The sequence below is a fragment of the Ammospiza caudacuta genome, chromosome 16 (assembly GCF_027887145.1).
Source record: "Ammospiza caudacuta isolate bAmmCau1 chromosome 16, bAmmCau1.pri, whole genome shotgun sequence".
NCBI lineage: Eukaryota > Metazoa > Chordata > Aves > Passeriformes > Passerellidae > Ammospiza > Ammospiza caudacuta.
The window spans coordinates 13,417,977-13,436,285 of NC_080608.1; the positions used below are offsets into that span (position 1 = coordinate 13,417,977).

The 18,309-nt window shown below is 48.9% G+C and overlaps 1 protein-coding gene across 2 annotated transcripts in view; it reads left to right on the forward strand.

The window, feature by feature from the left end:
• LARP1 (La ribonucleoprotein 1, translational regulator) overlaps positions 1–18,309 on the forward strand; it is a 43,734-nt gene that overhangs the window by 2,838 nt on the left and 22,587 nt on the right. For both annotated transcript variants that reach the window (XM_058815602.1, XM_058815603.1), the window contains exon 2: positions 12,961–12,987. In XM_058815602.1, the coding sequence (XP_058671585.1) occupies positions 12,961–12,987 (27 nt within the window). The remainder of the gene's footprint in view (positions 1–12,960; positions 12,988–18,309) is intronic.

The window sequence follows — 18,309 nt, forward strand, 5'->3', positions numbered from 1 at the left end:
TCCATTTGGGGCCTGACACAGGGACTGAAGAATAGGGTCGTTTTTTCATGGATTACAATTTACCTTTAGAAGCTTGTGTCTTGCCTACCTGCTGCAGCATTTTTATGCTCAAAATTGGCAGTGAAGCCTGTAATATAATAGGATGTTCGAGCAAAGCTTTCTGCTTTTTCAGGAAGGAGGGCTCTTGAAGTGAAGCCTCTCCTTGCTTCTTAACCTCCCGAAGGCACAATGGCTTGGCAGTAAGTGGGGCAACCATTAGGTCGAGTTAGACACCTGATGCTGAGTGGAGGAGGCTGAGGCTCTTCTGGAGTAGCACACCAGAAAATTTTCATGGTCTCTTGACAAGATGCACGTTATCTTTTTATTTGTGTGAGTTTCTGTCAGAGGAGATGGGGGATCCTTGGAGTCCTGAGGTACACATGGTCCTGTCCCATGTGGCAGGGCTTGTACTTGACACTGCTGACTGCTTGTGAGGGACGCTGCAGAGCTGTAATGATGCCTCCTTTTTACTCTCTAATGATCTAGTAGCAAGGTCTGTGTGACCATGCCCTCGTTATTACATGTTCTCTTCTTATCAAGTAAATAAATGCAGCGAGCAGCCTGACTGACACATGATGGTAGTGTATGTGTGTCTGCGGTAGTGAAGGAAACGTTTTCTGGCAAAACCAGCTTTGCACTACTCGCTATAAACCAAATTCAAAGTGTTTTCTTCAGTTCTTCTGTAGATGAGCAGTGTGGCTTGCAGTCAAAACAGCTCGACCTTCTGGAACATGTTGTACTCCTCCGCTGTGTCCTGCACCAGGGCTGATGCTGATGCAAGCCTTGGTGAGGACAGGTGTTAACAGCACCCCGTTTTGAAAACCTGCTGGATGTATTTCAAGAAATGTTGCATCAAGGCACTTGGCACTTCTTTATTTTTAAGGCCATTTACATCTTGGAAGTAAGAACATGCAGGTTTTAATGACTGGCACTGCAATCGCTCAGCTTTGCCTGGGCTAACTTTTAAAATTCTCCTTCTAAGTGCTTGGCCAGGGAAAGCGGTGTATTTCCTAGAGGAGATGCAGGAGGTGCTTTGATTTCTTGAGTAGTTTCCTGCATGCTGTTTGGCAAACGTGCTGGGTGGATAGGCAGTACTTTCCAGAAGGCACACCTTAGTTGCTAGCAGCAAGCGCCAGGGGTGAGCTGACTGTTGTTGAGAGCGCGTGTTGCTTTATGACCGAGCGGAGTCTGACTTGGCTACCAGTGCTGAGGAGAAGGCAGGGGAGGTTCATTAGCATCTCACCCCTTGCTGACTAACTCCCCATAGGGCTTTCCTTGAAATCAGCCTCCAGTACAGGAGATAAGATGGATGGGAAGCTTGTTTTACCATTGGCATTTCTTCGTGTTCAGAGTAGACACATTGCTTGCTCAGGTATCCAGCTTGGTAGTCCTGCACACACCTATTTCCAGAGTGTTGGGCAATTCTCACTCTGTCGTGGCACGTAGTTGTGGAGCTCTTCTGGCTGTTGCAACAGAGCTGCTATCGCAGCAGGAGGCCTCCACCACCTCCCCAAGTTTCCTCTCCAAACTCCTGTTTTGTTCCAGTCCCACAACTCACGTTCGAGTAACTCATCCCATCTTGTTGGGGAGGATGAGGGTAACTGGAACTTGTTGCTCAAAAAAAAAGTGAGGCTTAGTGTTTTCCCTCCCCCACATACCTTTGCCCTTCAGCTTTGTGCTGGACCTTTGCCCTCTTCTGCACTGTTTGTTTCGGGCAGAGAGGGCTGGGGAATGCAGCGCAGCTCCTGGGAGCTGACTCACGGGCCCTGGTTGCTGGGCTTCAGTGCCTGCTTCTGCTGCAACCTCCAGCTCCAGATTTCCAGGTCCAAGGCATTGCTGAAGGATTCTCTCCAGCCATCTCCTTACCCTCACAGGTCTTCTTTTAAACTTTATATTGCTTGTTGTGCCATGGAGATTTCCACCACATATTGGGGCAGCAGAAGGACTTTGTTTAGACGGGGAGACAAATCGAGTCCAGAAAGCAGGACTGGAAATGGGGGCACTGGGGCTGCAATGCTCTGCTCTCCCTTCCAAATTATGACACCAGATCTTTTTACTGTGCTCGAACAGTGTGAAATTATCTTCAGGGCAATGCCAAATGCAGACTTGGATAGAGTTAGGTTGCTCTTTACATACTTGAGACTAATGAATCTCCAGCACCATTTCTGTGTTTGTTCTTATTTGGCAAAATAAGGTATGGGCATTTTAGTAGAAAGCTGTGCTTGCTGTTTAGACCAGGCTGAGTGTTTTAACCCCTACAGTTATTACAGGTGCTCTTACCCTTGGGTCAGAGGAGCTTTGTTCATTCCCAACCGCGATACACATTTGCATTATGGTCTTTAATGTGTTACTTATCCTTTGGTCATCTTAGCATTGAAGCCTTTGCTGACTTCCTACCAAGGGCCTGAGTCTCCACACTGCTGGCTCTGACAAATCCCTGGCTTGCTGTGTACACAGGGAGCTTGGGGAAGGAGGTGATGCAACCTTGGTGATACCTGCAGAGCTCTCCCTTGGTGATAGTGCTGTCTAGGTGGAGCTTTCATGGCCAAGAAGTTGTCTCCTGGGGTTGGCTAAAGCTCTGGGTGGTCCCTAGCATGGCCAGCTCTGCGTTTGTTCTTTTTCTCACTTGAAACAGGGCTTTGGTTCCACTCATTCTGCAGGTCCAGATCCTTGTTAGTGAGGTCTGAATTGGGAGATTTACCTCCTTGCATTGAAATAACTGGTTCATCTGAATATCTTGTATCAAATGATGCAGCTGCATGACTTGAGGTCAGAGGAAAGGGAAAAGAAGGACTTCAAAGAAGTTAATGCAGTGCTGGGAGAACTTAAAGCTACTTGTGTATTTAGGTAATGCTAATGGATGACCAGAACAAATGGCAACTGAGTTTGGCCTTGGATAAATCAATTACCAGATTTCTTTGTGGGGAAAATTTTGGGTCAGGGTCGGCCTGGATTGCTTGGCAAACAGAGAAGTGGGTGTGCACGTGAATGTCACACAGCTGTGGAGCAAAAACTGGCACAAGGCATTTGGTGGAAATAGGTTTGCTGACAGCAATTCTAATGCTGTGCAAGATAAACTTTTGTTTTTGGGAAAGGCTGTGGAAACTGTGGTCAAGTGTCAACATGTTTCTAAAGGGAGGCTCATCCTGTAATTGGAGGTTCCCAGAAGATCCTCTTAATTGAACTTTCCTCTATCAGAGCACACATTTCTGCTGAAGTCTGGGGGGCTTTGTGGGTGGATTGCCTTTCCTGATTAAACTGGTGTGTGATGTGTTGTGGCTCTGCTGGTTTCAGGGTTGCACCAGGCTGATGGTGCTGATGAGCTGCTGGAGCCATCCTTAGCAGGTCATTTGGCCCAGCTTTGGTCTGACACTCGCTGTGTGTATTGCCAGGATCAAGAGCTCTTCCTGCAGCATTAAAGCTCCGTGTGCTGCTGGGGGATGTTCTGCTGAGCCATGCAAGGAGAAGGGAGGAAGGGCTGGGAACTGGCTCATCTAATACCTGCTTTATCAGTGAGTTACCTTCACTGTCCTTCTGGAGCAAAGCTGACTTAGGAGCAGAAGCTTCCCTTGACACTTCCCTGTGTTTCAGGGTTGTATGGGAACACACAGCTGGGTTCAGTGCTCTACAGTGGTTGTGATTTTATTTTTACTTTGTGGGTTTAGAGTCCTTTGTTCCTATGTAAGGTTTGGTAGAGTTCTCTGCTGCAGACTGATGGTGTGTTGGAGGTGACCATGGTGGCCCTGGCTGGCTTGGGTACTCTGTCACAGCAGGCCAGGTGGAAACCTTAATTTCCTTTAGAAGTGGTCAACAGGGATGGTTGTTGGTGTGATGCCGCTCAGTCTGATTGTGGTGGCACTCCGAGGTGACACAAATGCCCTTTGCTCTCTTGATCTAGAAGATGTTTCTCTGGTTCCTCCAGAGTACAGTGGAGGAACTAGAGAAGCATTGCAGTGTGCTGGTGGGCACAGCGTGCCCTGCCCTGTGCTCCTGGGGAAGCACATTTGCTTCCTGCTGGACACCCCTTGAAGTGGCTGGGAGCAGGTCTGTAACCTGCTGCTCTAGCAGGTGCTGCTCTCCACTCCCAATTGCTCCCCAAAGCAGCCCTGGCTGCTGATGGGGCCCAGGAGAGGCATCCCTGCCCCACGAGGAAGATGATGGAGGAGAAGCATCTCTGGTGCTGCTCAGTGTCACTCGTTTCATCTCTGTCAGTGATCCCTTGGTGACCGTGGCAGCCGGGGGGAACCAGGAGAAATGGGGGCTTGGCTGGGGCTGCTGAACCTCACATGTCCTTGGCACAGAGTTAAAGCACGATTGGGACAGGGGACAGAAACGTGCTGTGTGTCCTTCCTGCTGGCCAGAAGGGCCTGTGTGAGCCCGAGGTGGGGTCCAGCGGGTGGGACGGGGGGTGCTCACTCTGCCTGGCTCAGATACAGGGGCACAGCTCGGGGGAGGCAGCAGAGCCTGTCCTGGGCACAGTGCTGAGCACGTTTTTCCAGCTGAGCACGGCCAGTGCAGCTCCTGCAGAGTGACTCTGCAGTCTGCAGGGCACGGCTGTGCCGGAGGGAGCCGGCACAGGGGGCTCTGGGTGCTTCTCCTTTCCTGGTGCTCATTTGACTTCTTTGACTCGCCCTCCGTGTGAATGCATGGACAGAACACAGAGTTTTCAGGGCTGGATAAGGTAGCTTTTAAGGAGTCTGGAAAAAACTGAGAGAAGAGGTGAGTTTTTTCAGGGCTAAATATGTGGGGAAACAAGTATGAAATTGGAAAAACCACAAAAATGAGGAAAGGGTAGAGTTTTGTGGATGGGAAAGTAAGAGAAAAGGTGTGTGGGGAGATTGGTGTTTTACCTGCCTGGTAACTCAGAGGTGAGTATACTGCTGAATACTGAGCACTTTCTTTAAAGCAGATTATTTGTGATATGTATTCAGCCTCTACACTAAATCACACAGCCTTTTTTATTTTGTTTTTCTTTATGACTGCTTTTGAAAGCTTGTAGCTTCAGTGATGTGAATGAGTGATTGTTTTACCAAGTCTTAGCTACCAAGCTATCTGGTTTGCACATTGGCAGATGATGAAGCTAGTGGCAGAATAAAATAGTGAGAACTCACAGCTAATAAGCAACACTCAAATGTCTGATAAGCCAGCTTTCACTTAAACTACAGGAAATTAATTTCTTTGGATTCTCCAAGGTCATGTCTTCCTTTATTTTTTATTATATGTTGCTAAAGAAGCAGTGAGTTTATTCCTGCAGGACCCTTAGGATCCTCTGCAATTTTTATGCCTTTGCTGTAACTGGAAAGGTTACACTTCCAAGTAGTAAAGAGTTTGTGTCAGCTCTCCTGACCTCACAGAACGAGCCTACTGAAAATAAAGCCAACCACAATAACAATAAGCAATTCTCTTGGCTTCATTCAGCACAAAAAGAGTCACCTAAAGGAGTGACTGGAGCACTTTACTGTAGCTGTGTTACCTCCAGGTGGGCTCATGTTGGCAGGGCAGCTGCAAGGCTGTGTGAAGGGGAAAAGTAGAGTGAAAAACAGAATGAAGAATTAAGTGTAAGGAGTGACACCAGTATGTGTGATGCTGAGAAATGATGTGTCTGTAGCAGCAGATACTGAAATATGAAGAAGCACATCCCAAAAAATGCAATCAGGAGGTTTTTACTGTGACTGAAACAGAAGAGTGATGGGATTTGTTTTGTGCACGAGGTTCCACCCAGCAGTAGAGAAGAGTGAATCACAGAGGTGTCTCCACCATGTGCTCAGGTGACAAAGCATGAGAGTTCACTGTAATCATATTGAATTTCACTTCCCAACTCCCAGCTCAACCTTGAGAGCTCGGGGGAATACCAGCTATGAGCTCCTGCATCTTCTGAGTGCTCAGAAATCCTCTGCCACTGCAGAGCATCTTGCACTGAGCTGAACAAAAAGGGGACTTTTCTTTTGGTTTCCCAATCTCAGGTGAGCTCTACAAGCTCACTGTTGCTGATTTTTTGGAGATTTTTGGGTTTTTTTTTTTTTTTTTTTTTTTTTGTTTTTTTTTTTTTTTTAACTGTGGAATGATGAGTGTGACATTTGCATACTCTGCAGAGTGGAATTTGGTGTAAATGAACCGTGGTTTTAAATTTCAAAATTAAACCTGTAAGGACAATTGTGAAGATGATTTGGAGGAGATGTGGCAGATTGCAGTAAGATAACCCTCTTAGCTTCAATTGGAGGTGAAATCTGAGTTGATGCAATTATCAGCAGTGAGTGTAACCAAGCAAGCATGGAGTTTGGAGGGTGATTGGAATGGCTGTGCTTGATTAAAACCAAGCAGGATAGCCTGGGCCAGAGGGAGGCAACACCTCAGACTGTGTGTCTAATGATTTGTAATTCAGTCAAGAGATTTAATTATGTTGTCTTCGCTGTGCTGCCTTGTGTATCCTACAGCCCCCTGCTCAGCCCTCTGCCTGCAGCCCAAAGGTGGAGAGAGCCTTGCAATTTTCAGTTTCTGGGGTTTTCATGAGGATTTATGGCATCCCTGTGTGATGTTGTGGGGCTTTACCATGATCCTGATGTGTTTGAGGAGGTGGGGTGGGATCCTCTTTCATGGAGATGCTGGATTGCTGGGTACATGAATGGATTCTCCTTTGTATGGAGATGGAGCTGTCCTTGGGCAAAGCTTCTCTGGAGTTTGGGTCTGTCCTTGATGTGCAAGCAGAAAAGTGTGTTGCAGCTCTGAGAGTGGCAACCCTGTCAGAGGGAAACACCATCCTCAATCAGTTTCCACAGTGTGGGATCCAGCTGGCTTCCAGGCCACCCCAGAATGGCTCCTGTATTTAAACAAGAGTCTTTGAGACATGTATTTTGCTTGATTGTGCCAGAAATTTTAGTGCCTATTCAGTGGCTTAAAGAGCACTTTGGGGAGGGTGACTGTGATAATTTGGTCCAGAATCATGTAGGGTTGCTCTCCTGGAGGGCCTAAGCCTCCAGTGGTATCACTCCAGGCTTACTGGTGATTAAAGGATGTGGGGCAGAGAGATGGGACACCAGCTGCTCCATGGAAGAGTAATCTAAAGCCCCTTGTTGAGTTCATGATCGGGAATGTTGGGACTTTGCTTCTGCACTTTGGAGATGAGGGGATGGGGTTAATGGGAGAGAACACCCAGTGTTTGCTCTCTCCAGTGCAAGCACTGATAAGCGGATGGGAGAAACAACAGCCTGTGACCTTCCAGTTATTCCTTGTGTGCCTGTGCATATGTGAGTGGTGGATTTGCAGGACTGGCTGTTTGGAGAGCTCTCATTCTTCTGGTCAGGCTCCCCAGAACCCCCTTGGCATCTCTGGTGCTTGGAGAAGAGACCTGGACCCTGTTTCCATCCGTGTGGATCTCTGAAAGGTGTTTTTGCCAGGCACAGTGCTGGTTCCTGCTGGTGGCTGTGTGTCCAGCTGGGGTCCCAGCCCTGCTCCCATCCATCTGGAGGACACTGAACATCAGCACTGAGGTACTCATTTGGTGTGTGCTGTGGAGTGAGTTAGGGACTCATCCCAGGTAATGCTCTGATTTTGGAATAGGTGATTTTTTTTTTCCCCAGAGTTTTTCCTCTGAAACTCTGTGATTACTTTTCAAGTACATGAAGATTGCAGGGGCACCACAGCTGAACTTCTCCAAACTCACAGCTGTTTATACACTGGAAACCTATTTCAAGCATTTGATTCCACGTGGTTTGTGGGAAATACATGTCAGAGCTCCCACTGGCTGCAGCTCTTGAGCCAGTGTAGGTGATGGGGGTGCCTGAGGACAAATCTAACCTTTTCTCTGGGCAGGGAACAGAAAACCCCTTAGCAGAGACTGCTGGTCTGGATCCCTTTGCAGAGGAAGTGATTTGGGTTAAACTCTTTGGTAGCTTTTTTTGTTTTTGTTTCTCTTGCACAGGTTTTTGCAGGTCTTGGGACCTAGCCAGCATCATGTTAGGATTGATCCATCTGTCTCATGCTTCAGCTTCTCTTTGAGGGGGTAAATGTCTTACAGTAAGTTTAGAGGCATGGGAGGTGTTAGTGTGGACCTGGCAGCTGGAGAGGGCTGGAATGATCTGGGTGACTGAGAGGTGGACCCTCCCCAATCCTGCTCAGCAGGTAACAAAGGAGGGGAACAGGAAGCAAACAAGATTTTGGGAGGGATCAAATTGGCCATGCTAATCTTTGGGTTTAGGGTTTCTTGCTTTGCTGCTTTTCCCTAGCAGACCTCACCCTCATCTCTGCTGAGTGTTGCTTTGAAGAGTACTGTAACTGTCTTGGGAACCTGTGCAGGCACTGCCCCGGCCTCTGAGGGGGAGCCAGGTGACAGATTTGAAGTGAAATGTTGCATAGGGCCAGAGAAGAGAGTCCAGCAGCTCTGGTCTCTTTGCACTATGTGCCGGACTGTGTAATTAGGACCTTTTTCCTGCCTGGATCGTCCCTGCTGGGCAGCAGGTCAGGTTAGGAGGAGAGATACCAATTGATCCTGTCATCCCCCAGCATTTCCTGCCCAGTCCCTCTCCTGGGCAGGCAGTGCAGCCCTGCAGCTTGGGAGCCTTTGTGATCGAGTTCTGGTCACGTCCCTGCTGCCAGTCCCCCGGTGACCTTGGAGAGGTAATTTTTTTTTTTTCTGACATCTGAGTCTTTTGTCTGCAAAACGTGGAGGATGATTTGGTTACAACTTCACGTGTCGAAAGCCAGAACAAATCAGCTGGTGTCTTCCTGTGGCAGTGTGGATGTGACAGTGTCCCACTGGGTCCCTGTGCTGGTACCTGTGTGTGCACAGCCCTCACCCAGTGTGCTCCACAGTCAGTGAGTGCACTTTGGTGTCTGGGAGGTGGCGTAAAGCCCTCTGAGGTGGTTTTTCCCCGTTGTTGGGAGAGCAGAGGGGTAATGATGGGAGGTGGGGGGTGAGCAGGGAGCTGGTTCCTGCTGGCGCTCAGCCTGTGGCCACAGCCCCTCGGCAGTTATGGCTGCAGGTTGCTGTAATAACGAGTCAGCGTTTCTCTTGCGTCAGGGATAATGAGCTGCTCTTCAGCCGCTGCCTCATGGCCCAGCAGGGAGGAAGCAGTGTCCCTGCTGGAAAAGGGGGGCTGGGGACAGCACTGGGTGGTGGAGGTCCTTTCCCAGCTGTAGCTCCTGAGCTGGGAGAAGACAGGCTTGCTGTGTGGGTGTCTGGGTTCAGCACTGTGAGCGTGGTTAGTGTGTGTTTCCTCAGGGAGCAACAGAGGGGAGATGGGGGCTCATAAATGGGGTGACTTTCTTGGACCTGTCCCAGATACCTGAATAGCAGCAGTAGCCAGCTAGCCCCTGGGGAAGGGGGTCTGTGTGTGGATGCATCAGCTTTTCTCTCTAAATGCCCCATTTTAGCATACGGTCTTCTCCTTTGTGTAAAAATACCATCAGGCAAAAATTGAAATTGAGATCCACCCCCAGCACCACCTAAAATAAGGACGATTGCCCTCAATTTATATTATCTCCTGGGCTGTGTGCAGCAACTCTGGGTATTGGTGCTCAGAGCAAGCAGCCCTGTATCACATCTGCATCTTCACTTGATGGTCCTGAAAGGGATGCTCTGTGCCTGTCCCAGCATCCTGCCAGCTGCCATGCACACCCCTGACCTCCTCCTCCTCACTCCATCCTCCACCTTGCTTTGCTGGTAACAGGAAGATCACAGAATGTGTTTTTCTATTGAGATACTGTAGGCTGCATGGATTCTGTACAGGGCTGAGGAGAATGGTCAGGGGCTTGGGGAGTATGTGGTGCTGCAGTGGAGAGATCAGTGGTTCCTGTGGTGACTACAGGTCACTGGGTCCCTTAGTTCAGACACCACATCTTTCTGATTTTGGATGCATGCTGAGAAACAAGTGTCTGTGTGCAAGAAGGAGGAGGAAGTGCGAGACTGTGGGGTTCAAATCTCGTGGGTCTGCTCATTTCCATTGGCATACTGTTGTTTCTTGCTCCTTTCCACTGGGCTGCCTGGAGGGCAGGCTGGGCATGGCTGGGAGGGTGTTATGTGGGCAGAGGTCCCATGTAGGGATTGCCTGCTGCTGAGCAGGTGGCTGACAGGATGGTGGACAGCTGCTGTGAAGCATTGTCCTGCGGCATCTGGCCAGAGTTGGGATACCTGGCCATCAGGGTGCCTTGGGAGGCAGCAGGTGTGTGTGGTGGGAGGAATTGGTGTGACTGGTTTGCTGGCTTCACCTTTCTATGTTGGGACTTCGAGCACAAAGCCTGTCCCTGTGCCTTTCTTTGTGTTTGAGTTTTAGCCTTGGGAGGGCTGGGGAGGGAGCTGACCTGGCCAGGCAGCCTCAGCCCTGCAGTGTAGCATGTGGGCTCCTTGGAGAGCAGCCCAGGGCTTTACCTGCTGGCCACATAGGTTTCTGCCTGCTGCCCTACCATGGCTTTCTTGGGAAAAGCACTGCCTGATTTAGGCTTCTCTTGGGCACCTGAGGTGCTGCCCTTAATTGGCAGGCTAATTTTTAATTTAAGTCACTTGTGCTTGCAGGGGAAAAAGGTGTCCCAAAGGGTCATTGTGCCTGCTGGTCCTGACCAGCCCCACCTCAGATCTGTCCTCCCAGCAGCCCCATTTTTCAAAGCAAGTCCTACAGACTGCTCTGTAGGGGAAAGCTGCCTGCAAGCCAGCTTGCAGTGTTCTCAGTGTGCTCTGGAGAGCTTGGAGTCAAATCTGTGTTAATCACAGGTGTGATGAGTTGGACAAGGTCAGCCTGTCCCCAGCAAGGGGGCTGAGCACTGGATGCCAGTGTCTTTCCTTGAGAGGAGTTGCCGTGGCAAGCCTCTTGAGGTGCCTGTGAGCTGTATCTGTCCTTGGCCATCATATGTGGTCCTTGCTTTCTACTGACCTCAGCCACTGAGTCAAGTCACTGCTTTTCTGGTAAATGTAGTGACAAAGCTGCCCTAGAGTTGTGGCTGAGCTCAGGAGGAGCCAGGAGAGCCTTGCTGCACATCTAGAGCAGGACAGGGCAGTGGGGAATAGTGAGCTGAGAGGGGACCTTGGGGGAATGTGAGTTTGGAGTTGTGGTGGTGACATGTCTGATAGGAGATGGTGCTGAGGGGTCACCTGCAGCTGTGCCTGATTTGGTGGCATTTGTGGTGTCTGGAGCCTGGACCTGTTGTGAGTGGCTGCTTCTGCTGTGGTGTGTCTGATGAGGAGTTGGTGGGACAGCCCAGCAGGAATGCACTGGAGAGCTGCACCCCTCAGGGTACAGCAAGGGGAGCATTTGCCAAAGCCTGGCTTTGCTAAATTCCTGCTGGCACAAAGGAATTTATTTTATCAGCCCTTGTGGTGCTGTTATTTATTTTGGTTTTTGGTAACGTCTAGTACAGCTGATCCAAACAGGTGGGATACCAGTGTTACCACCTTGTTCCTTTGCAGAGAAGCCCAAGTAGGGAAATAAATTATATCTTGTTTGAGATCTTAAAGCTCTTTTCAAACCTTAACGATGTCATGATTCTATGACGGGTGTTTCAGCTTGCTGATGTAGAAGCCTGAACTCCTCAGTGACCATACAAAAATGAAAAGATGTTTAAATGCATTTGGGACATTTGGGCTGGTGGAGGATTGCAGTAGAACATGCAGCTTGCAAAGGACTGAAACTGGTGCTTGGAGATTGTTCTGGATGTGCTGAACAGTCCTTGATATACCATGTCTTCAGATGGCCACAGACCATAATTGTGTAATAGTGGTAGAGAGAGTCTTGATTTAACTTCTGGGTATTTTTGCTCTGCTTGGCTCTTCCCGTTCCTATATGGGATGAAAGCATCCCTGCCTGAAAATGGTGCAAACTTGAACATGGTGCAAGTCAAAGGAAGAGAAATAGAAGTTGTTTTGGCAGAGCAGTGTTTTTGCTGTTTCTGCACGAGCTGAGCCCAGGCCAGAGAGCATTGCCCTGCCTGAGGGGTAGTCCTTGCTGCAACTCTTGTGACTTTCCAGCTGAATGTGTGTTTTGGGTAGCTGATAAGCAGAAGCCAGGGGCCTGCCCCTGTCCCAGGAGGACCTTGCCTTGCTGGCAGCCTTCCTTCCCCCTCCTCTTCCAGGATCCTTGAAGAAAACATGGTGAATCGCTCTCTCAAAAGTACTGTTTTCATATCTTCTGGGGAAGCCTTATCAACAGGTGTTTTCCAACACACTGTCCTGTGTGCTCCTTAAATTAAGTTCCAGCTACTTAAATAAACATCTTCCCAGCAGTACCTAAGGCCCTCCAAGAGAAGGGCTTGTGGCTCTAACTGGAAAGAGCCTGGGGGGCTGGGGAGTTGAATAATCTGGTTTTGGGTCTGAGCCCCCAGACTCCATCTGGCCTGTGCCTGCTGACAGAGACTCCTGAGCTGGGAAAGGGAAGGGTTCTCCTGGAGTGATGGGTGCTGTGCCAAGGCCCTGGGTGTCCATTTGGTGATGGGGGTGTGTGTCTGGTGTAGGTGCTGTGTTAGAGCCAGGCACAGCTGCTGTGGCTGCAGAACCAAGGACAACCAGAAGAATGCTCACTTGGCTTTTGCCTTGGCTTCCACCTGTGCTCCCTGTTAGATGTTCTCTGTAGATTTCCATCTGATGTTACTGCTCAGGGGGAGTGTGGGCTGCCACCAAGTAGCTCGTTGTGTGGATCTTTGTACATCTCAAGAACCTTTTTTATTGCTCACTGCTGTCTGCTAGAAGCCAATGCAGAAGGTTATTTATGAGAGCAGTGCATTCAGGTAAACACAGACTCCTTCAAAATCTTTCTCTCAACAAGTGGTTGAATTGAGGTGGGTTCCAAGCTGGATTGATGTTTAACTTGAGATACTAAGAAAATACTTCCTCTGTTTAGCTAAAGCAAACAAATGGAGAGAGGAGACCTTTTAAATATGATTTGCACTCCAGCTGCAACCAATACTGATCCTCTTTTTTTTTTCTTTTTTCTTTTACAGATATATTTCCAGCTGATGGCCAGTCTGGTATGTATTAAATAAAAATGGAGCTCTTCAAACTTCCTTCTCCCTTGCCTTCCCTGCACTTCTCTTCTTCAGAGTCAGCTCTGACCAAACTTAGAAGACTGGTACATGCCATGTACAGTCTGGAATATGCAATGGACATTCATGTAAAAAAAAAAAAAAAAAAAAACCAAACCACAAAACCCCAAAAAAGCCCCACCCAAAAACCGAAGCAAAAGAACTTCCTAAACAAACCTCTAATATTTGGTCATTCCTGTATAGCAGTGGCATCTTTTATGCTTTCATGTAGTGATGACTAAACAGCTGGAAGGTTCTTTCCTCCCATACATTGTAGCATAGCAAATTTGGATGTCCAGGGTGAAAGGAGTTTGGGAACTTGTAGGTCTTGCTCATCACACATAATTGAAAACACTGATGTGTCAAGATGCAAATGTATCTCAGATTGTTGTTGTTTATATGTTACCTGTATACAGGTGGATGTGTCTATGAACCTGAGGATATATATTTGAATTTGCAGTACTTTGGGAAGACACAGACCTCCCCTGTGGCTTGTAGTCTGTGTGTTGCTGTTGAGTATTGCTGTTAAGGACAGCCAAGTTGCTCACTGCGTTGCCATCAGCGCAAAGAAAAAACTTCCTGGCCCCAGTGGTGTGGGTAGCCTTGTGGTGGGAGAGTGAGGCTGCTCTGGATGGAGGTTTCAAATCAGGAAAATAATGTCGTTTTCAGAAGCAAACATTGATTACCTCAATTCCTGCCTTTCCCAAATTGCCAGAAGCTCCTCATCCAGGCTGATGTTGTGGAAGTGCCAGGACTGAAGGAAAGGTTTGTGTTTTAACCAGTGATACCAGGATCAGCCAGTGCGAGCCTGTTGTTTCAGAGCTGTAGTGCCATGTGGGGATGTGCCATAGCAAAGGCCCTGGGAATGGAAGTCAGTGCCTGACTTGGCCTTGTGTCACCCCAGGCATGTCCCTGTGTCCATCTTTGGCTTTGCATGGAATCCCTTTTCTCCAGTTCATGGATGGTGTGAGGATAAATCACTGTTGATCGTGGAGGCATTGAAAGTATGGAAATAGCTCTGGTGTCTTAAAGCTGATTTCAGGGAAAATCACTCACTGGTTTGGAGTGGTCTGGTGTAACATTGGAGGCACTGTAATTGAACTTGCTGAACTGAACAGAGGGATGAAGTTGTGGATGTTTTTCCAGAGCTCTAGCCAGCTACCAAGGCCTTGGTGTAGAACTACATGCCCTGGATTAAGGCTTTGATTCCACATTTCTAAGTCCCTCATGATTTTCTTAACTTGTAAGAGTGAAACATCAGGGTTTTGAAGAGCAAGGATATATTCCCATCTGTTGAGTTTGTAGGAGGCTTTTCTCCATCTTGCTGAAGATCTGTCTTCTTTTGGTATGGGGTTTTGCCTGCCTGTGCTGTGAACTCAGAGATGTCCTTTGCTTGGCACTGCTCCATTCTCTGTTCTCCAGCTGGTTGGGGACCTTGCACAGCTGCCTCCAGGGTGGGGCATGAGTGTGTGTCTGCAGCAGATGATAGTGCTTCAGAAAGTGTTTGTTACATGTCAGCAGTGTTGCAGAAAACATTACCTACAGAGCTTGGGGCCTTTTTTACAATTCTGCCTGGTTTTTAGTAGATAAGTTAAAGCTTTAACAGGATTCCTCTAAATGGTAGTTGCACAGACATTGTGCAGGCTTTCTCCAGAAGAGCCTTAAAGTTGGTGCCATGCTGCTTCTTCCCTTGCACTAAGCTTATCTGGAGATTGTGGTATCTCAGAATACAGTGAAGGGTGAAGGCAGAGGCAAAGGTAGAGTGGCACTGCTCCTGCCACCAGAGCTGTTATGCATTCATGAGGGTTTGACTCCCTCACCTCCTTTTCATTGCTGAGGTTATTGAATGAGTTAATTTACTCTGGTCACCAGAACTCCCACACTTGTATCAGGGATCTGTTTTTTAAGCTTTAGTCAGGTGTGTTTGAATGGCTTGTTTCCCCTCTGGGTGAGAAGTCTGTTGGTCCCCTCCCAAGGAGATGGTTTAGCAGAGTGATGGAAGATGCTGAGTTGCAGTATCAGGGTTGGGAATTGCATAGGTGGGGTGCCTGAGCCAAAACTCATCCATTTTGTAGGCACAGTAGCTGTGGTGTGCCCCAGAGCATGTTCCTGCTTGTTAGCATGGGGTGCTGGTGGCAGCCTGCCCTCAGCCTGGATCCTCAGCCTGGATCATCCCTGTGTCACGTGGAGCACTATGGAGGTGGAAGCACAGCAGTGTTGGTGTCCCAGTTACCTAACAGTGTTTGCAAATAAAGCACTTGTTGAAGAGAGGCCTCGCTTTCCTTCTGTCTGGCACAGCAGCGCCTCAGTGCTTTCCTCTCCCACATCCCACAGCCAGGATTTGGCAGCTGTAGGTGCTTTTCAGAAGGATCCATTTCAAACCATGTGATCTGGAGTTCAGATGGAAAGCTGAGAGACTTCAACGCCCCTGAGAGATGCAGGGTTGGGCTTGGTGGAACAAGGGACACACTCTCACATTCCCACTTTGCTGCTGAGGAGGACTGGGAGGGCACATTTGCAGCTGGATGTCTGTGGATGTCTTCACTCTGAACACCAACCTTCTGCCAGGCAGCTGATGCTGTTCAGCTCCCAGAACTCGCTACTGTGTGAGATCTGCCTGCTCTGAAAGGAAATACTTCTGGCACTTCAAGTGCATCTCCTGCTAGCTCAGTGTGCTGTGCCTGTGCCCTCCTGGCCTCCTGCATGCTGCAGCCAGCCCTCCTCCTCTCCAGGGTGGAGGATCCCAGCCTTTTTAGTCTCACCTCTCCAGGAGCTGCCTCTGGGTGGTTTAATTGCTTTTCTTTGAGCAGCTGTAACAGCCCTGTGCCCTTGTTGAATTCCAGAGACCAGAGCTGACTGCAGGGTGCAGCTGTGGATGTGCTGGTGTTCAGCAGAGCAGCAAGTGATGCTCTGTCTTGGTTTCACCACTCCTGATGACTTTTTTTCATCTGCTGCACCCTGACCTGATCATTTTGTACAACTGTCAGCAGTGTCTGAGATATCTTTCTTGAGTTTATAAATGCCTCTTTGAATGAAATGCTGTGAAGTTTTCCATAAAGAGATGAGGGTGATACTACCACTGCAAGGAAGTGATTTTTAATCCTTTAGAAATAAAAGGAGGGGAGATGGATTTTTAAATTAGGAAACTGCTATGTTGCACTCTTTTGTAATTGGGTATTCCTGATTCCTTTGGGAAGACTTAGTCTGATTAGGGTGTTGTACTCTTTTATGCTCTTTATTGACATGGGAGGCAGCCACCTGTAGCACTGGAATTAACTTTATTAGAGAGAGTGGTTTATGGAGCAGGATTCATGTGATTGTGAACCCAGGGAGAAAGTGGCTATATCAGGGTTATTTAGAAAAAATTGGAATGTCTCTGCATCTTAAGGTGGGGGGCATAAGTGAGGATGATGTATCTTCTGCTTGGAAAAGCATGCCTGAAATCAGCTCAGCTGAGGTGCAGTAATCCTGAAGTAGCACAAAAAGAAGCCCTTCTGCTTGCTCTCAAATATCACAGGGATATTTGAGTGCCTTGTCATGAGTTTAATGCTATGGATTCACTAGCAGGAGGAAGTCCCCATACCTGTGCTGAGTTTAATCTAGGTGGTTATGAGACTAAGATTTCTTCAGCACATTTATGGAGACACCTTGTTTAGTGGGAGACCTAAGTGTGACCTCCCTAAATTCCTGGGGAAGTTTGCTGCACCTGCTCCTACCACCAAAGCCCTGTTACTGTCCCCTGCCCCCAGAGATGGAGCTGGATTTCTGCACCGTGATGCCTTTGTGTTCCTTGACCTCACAAGCTGAGCTGCTGCACAGTCTCCTCTTGTTCTGTGCAGTCAGGGAGGCAGGTTTGCAGCTGTGCAGGCTGAGGGCAAGGTTAAGTGGTCACTTAGCAAATGGCCACTGCTCAGGGGACACTCAGGTCCTGCAGGGATGCCTCTGCCAGAGTAGCCAGTAAGGTCCAGGAATCACAGCGGGAGGAACTCGGATTGATGCTATTTGAATTACATCACAGTCTCCTTTCTGGAAACCCATTCTGTTCTTTGAGATGACAGCTTTTCCAGAGGCATATTTTGTGCAGAGTTCACACTTTTGCCTTGTACAACCTCTCTCCCCCTCTGCTGGCACAGTGGGAGCTGCACAGTCTCCTCGTAGACGGTGTGAACTGGAGCTGGAGGGTCTCTCTGCAGGCGCTTGGCTCTCATTCCTGTCTTTTTGTTGTTAAATATTTACAGTGAGACATACCAGATGCTCCCTAGGAAGGGTTTTGTCAGCTTCCAAGTCCCCAGATGCAGCTGCAGAAGAGGCTGACAGCCATTAAAGGGGTGGTGTCAGCAGGAATTCAGCAGCGATGCAGTGACCTCCTCTCACTTGTGCCACAGGCGCTGCTGGCTGTGCTGTCTCATGGCCCACAGCAGGATCCAGGCAGAGAGCACCCTTCTGCTGATGTCAAGAGATTAATGATGTCTGCTCCTCAGGCTTTTTTGTTTTCTTCTGCTTTGAAGCTCTTTCACTGCAGAGTGAAGCCCTCCACTTTCAGAGGGAGCAGATGATGCTCTTGGATTTTGTTGTTGCACCTTATTTTCTAGGGCCATGTCTCCGCATGCCTTGGCTCCCACTGTGTTCTTAGCACACCAGTGCCTGTTTTGGTCACCCAGCCCTGAGGAGAGAGGGGTAGACTGGTCCAGGGGGGGTAAACTCCTATCACCAGCCCTGGGCATGGAGAAGCCAGCAGCTGGAGCGTGTCTGCTGAATGCATCTCCTGTGTTGGTCACAAAGGTCAGGTTCCCAGTGTGCCTCCTGCTTTCGAGATAAGGTCCAGGACCTTGGGCTAGGCCCCTGTTTGTTGCTCTTAGTGCTTATCAGCTTTTGCTGCTGACAGGGTGACCCTCTGCAGAGCACTGAGGATGAGGAGGGAAGGTCCCTCAAGCTGGGCTGTGTGCTGGCCTGGCCCCTCCACCCTGGATGTGCACACAGGGCTTGTTCCCGTGCCAGGTGTCCCTGTTTTAAGTATCCCAGCTCCTGCTGGGTGAGGATCTTGCCGGGTGCCTGGAGGGAGGATCCTGGGAGGTGGCAGGTCGGCCCCTCTGAAGGGGGGCCGGGGAGGAGCAGGCTCGCTAGGTCATCGTTTTTCCAACTAAATATAGTTGCCTGTGCTTTCATAAGGTCGGGATTTTTGCATCACGTGACTGTCTTATCCCTCCCAGCCGGCAGTCGGAGTAGGGGATCGTGTGTCTGAATGGGTAATAATTAACTGTTAACTAG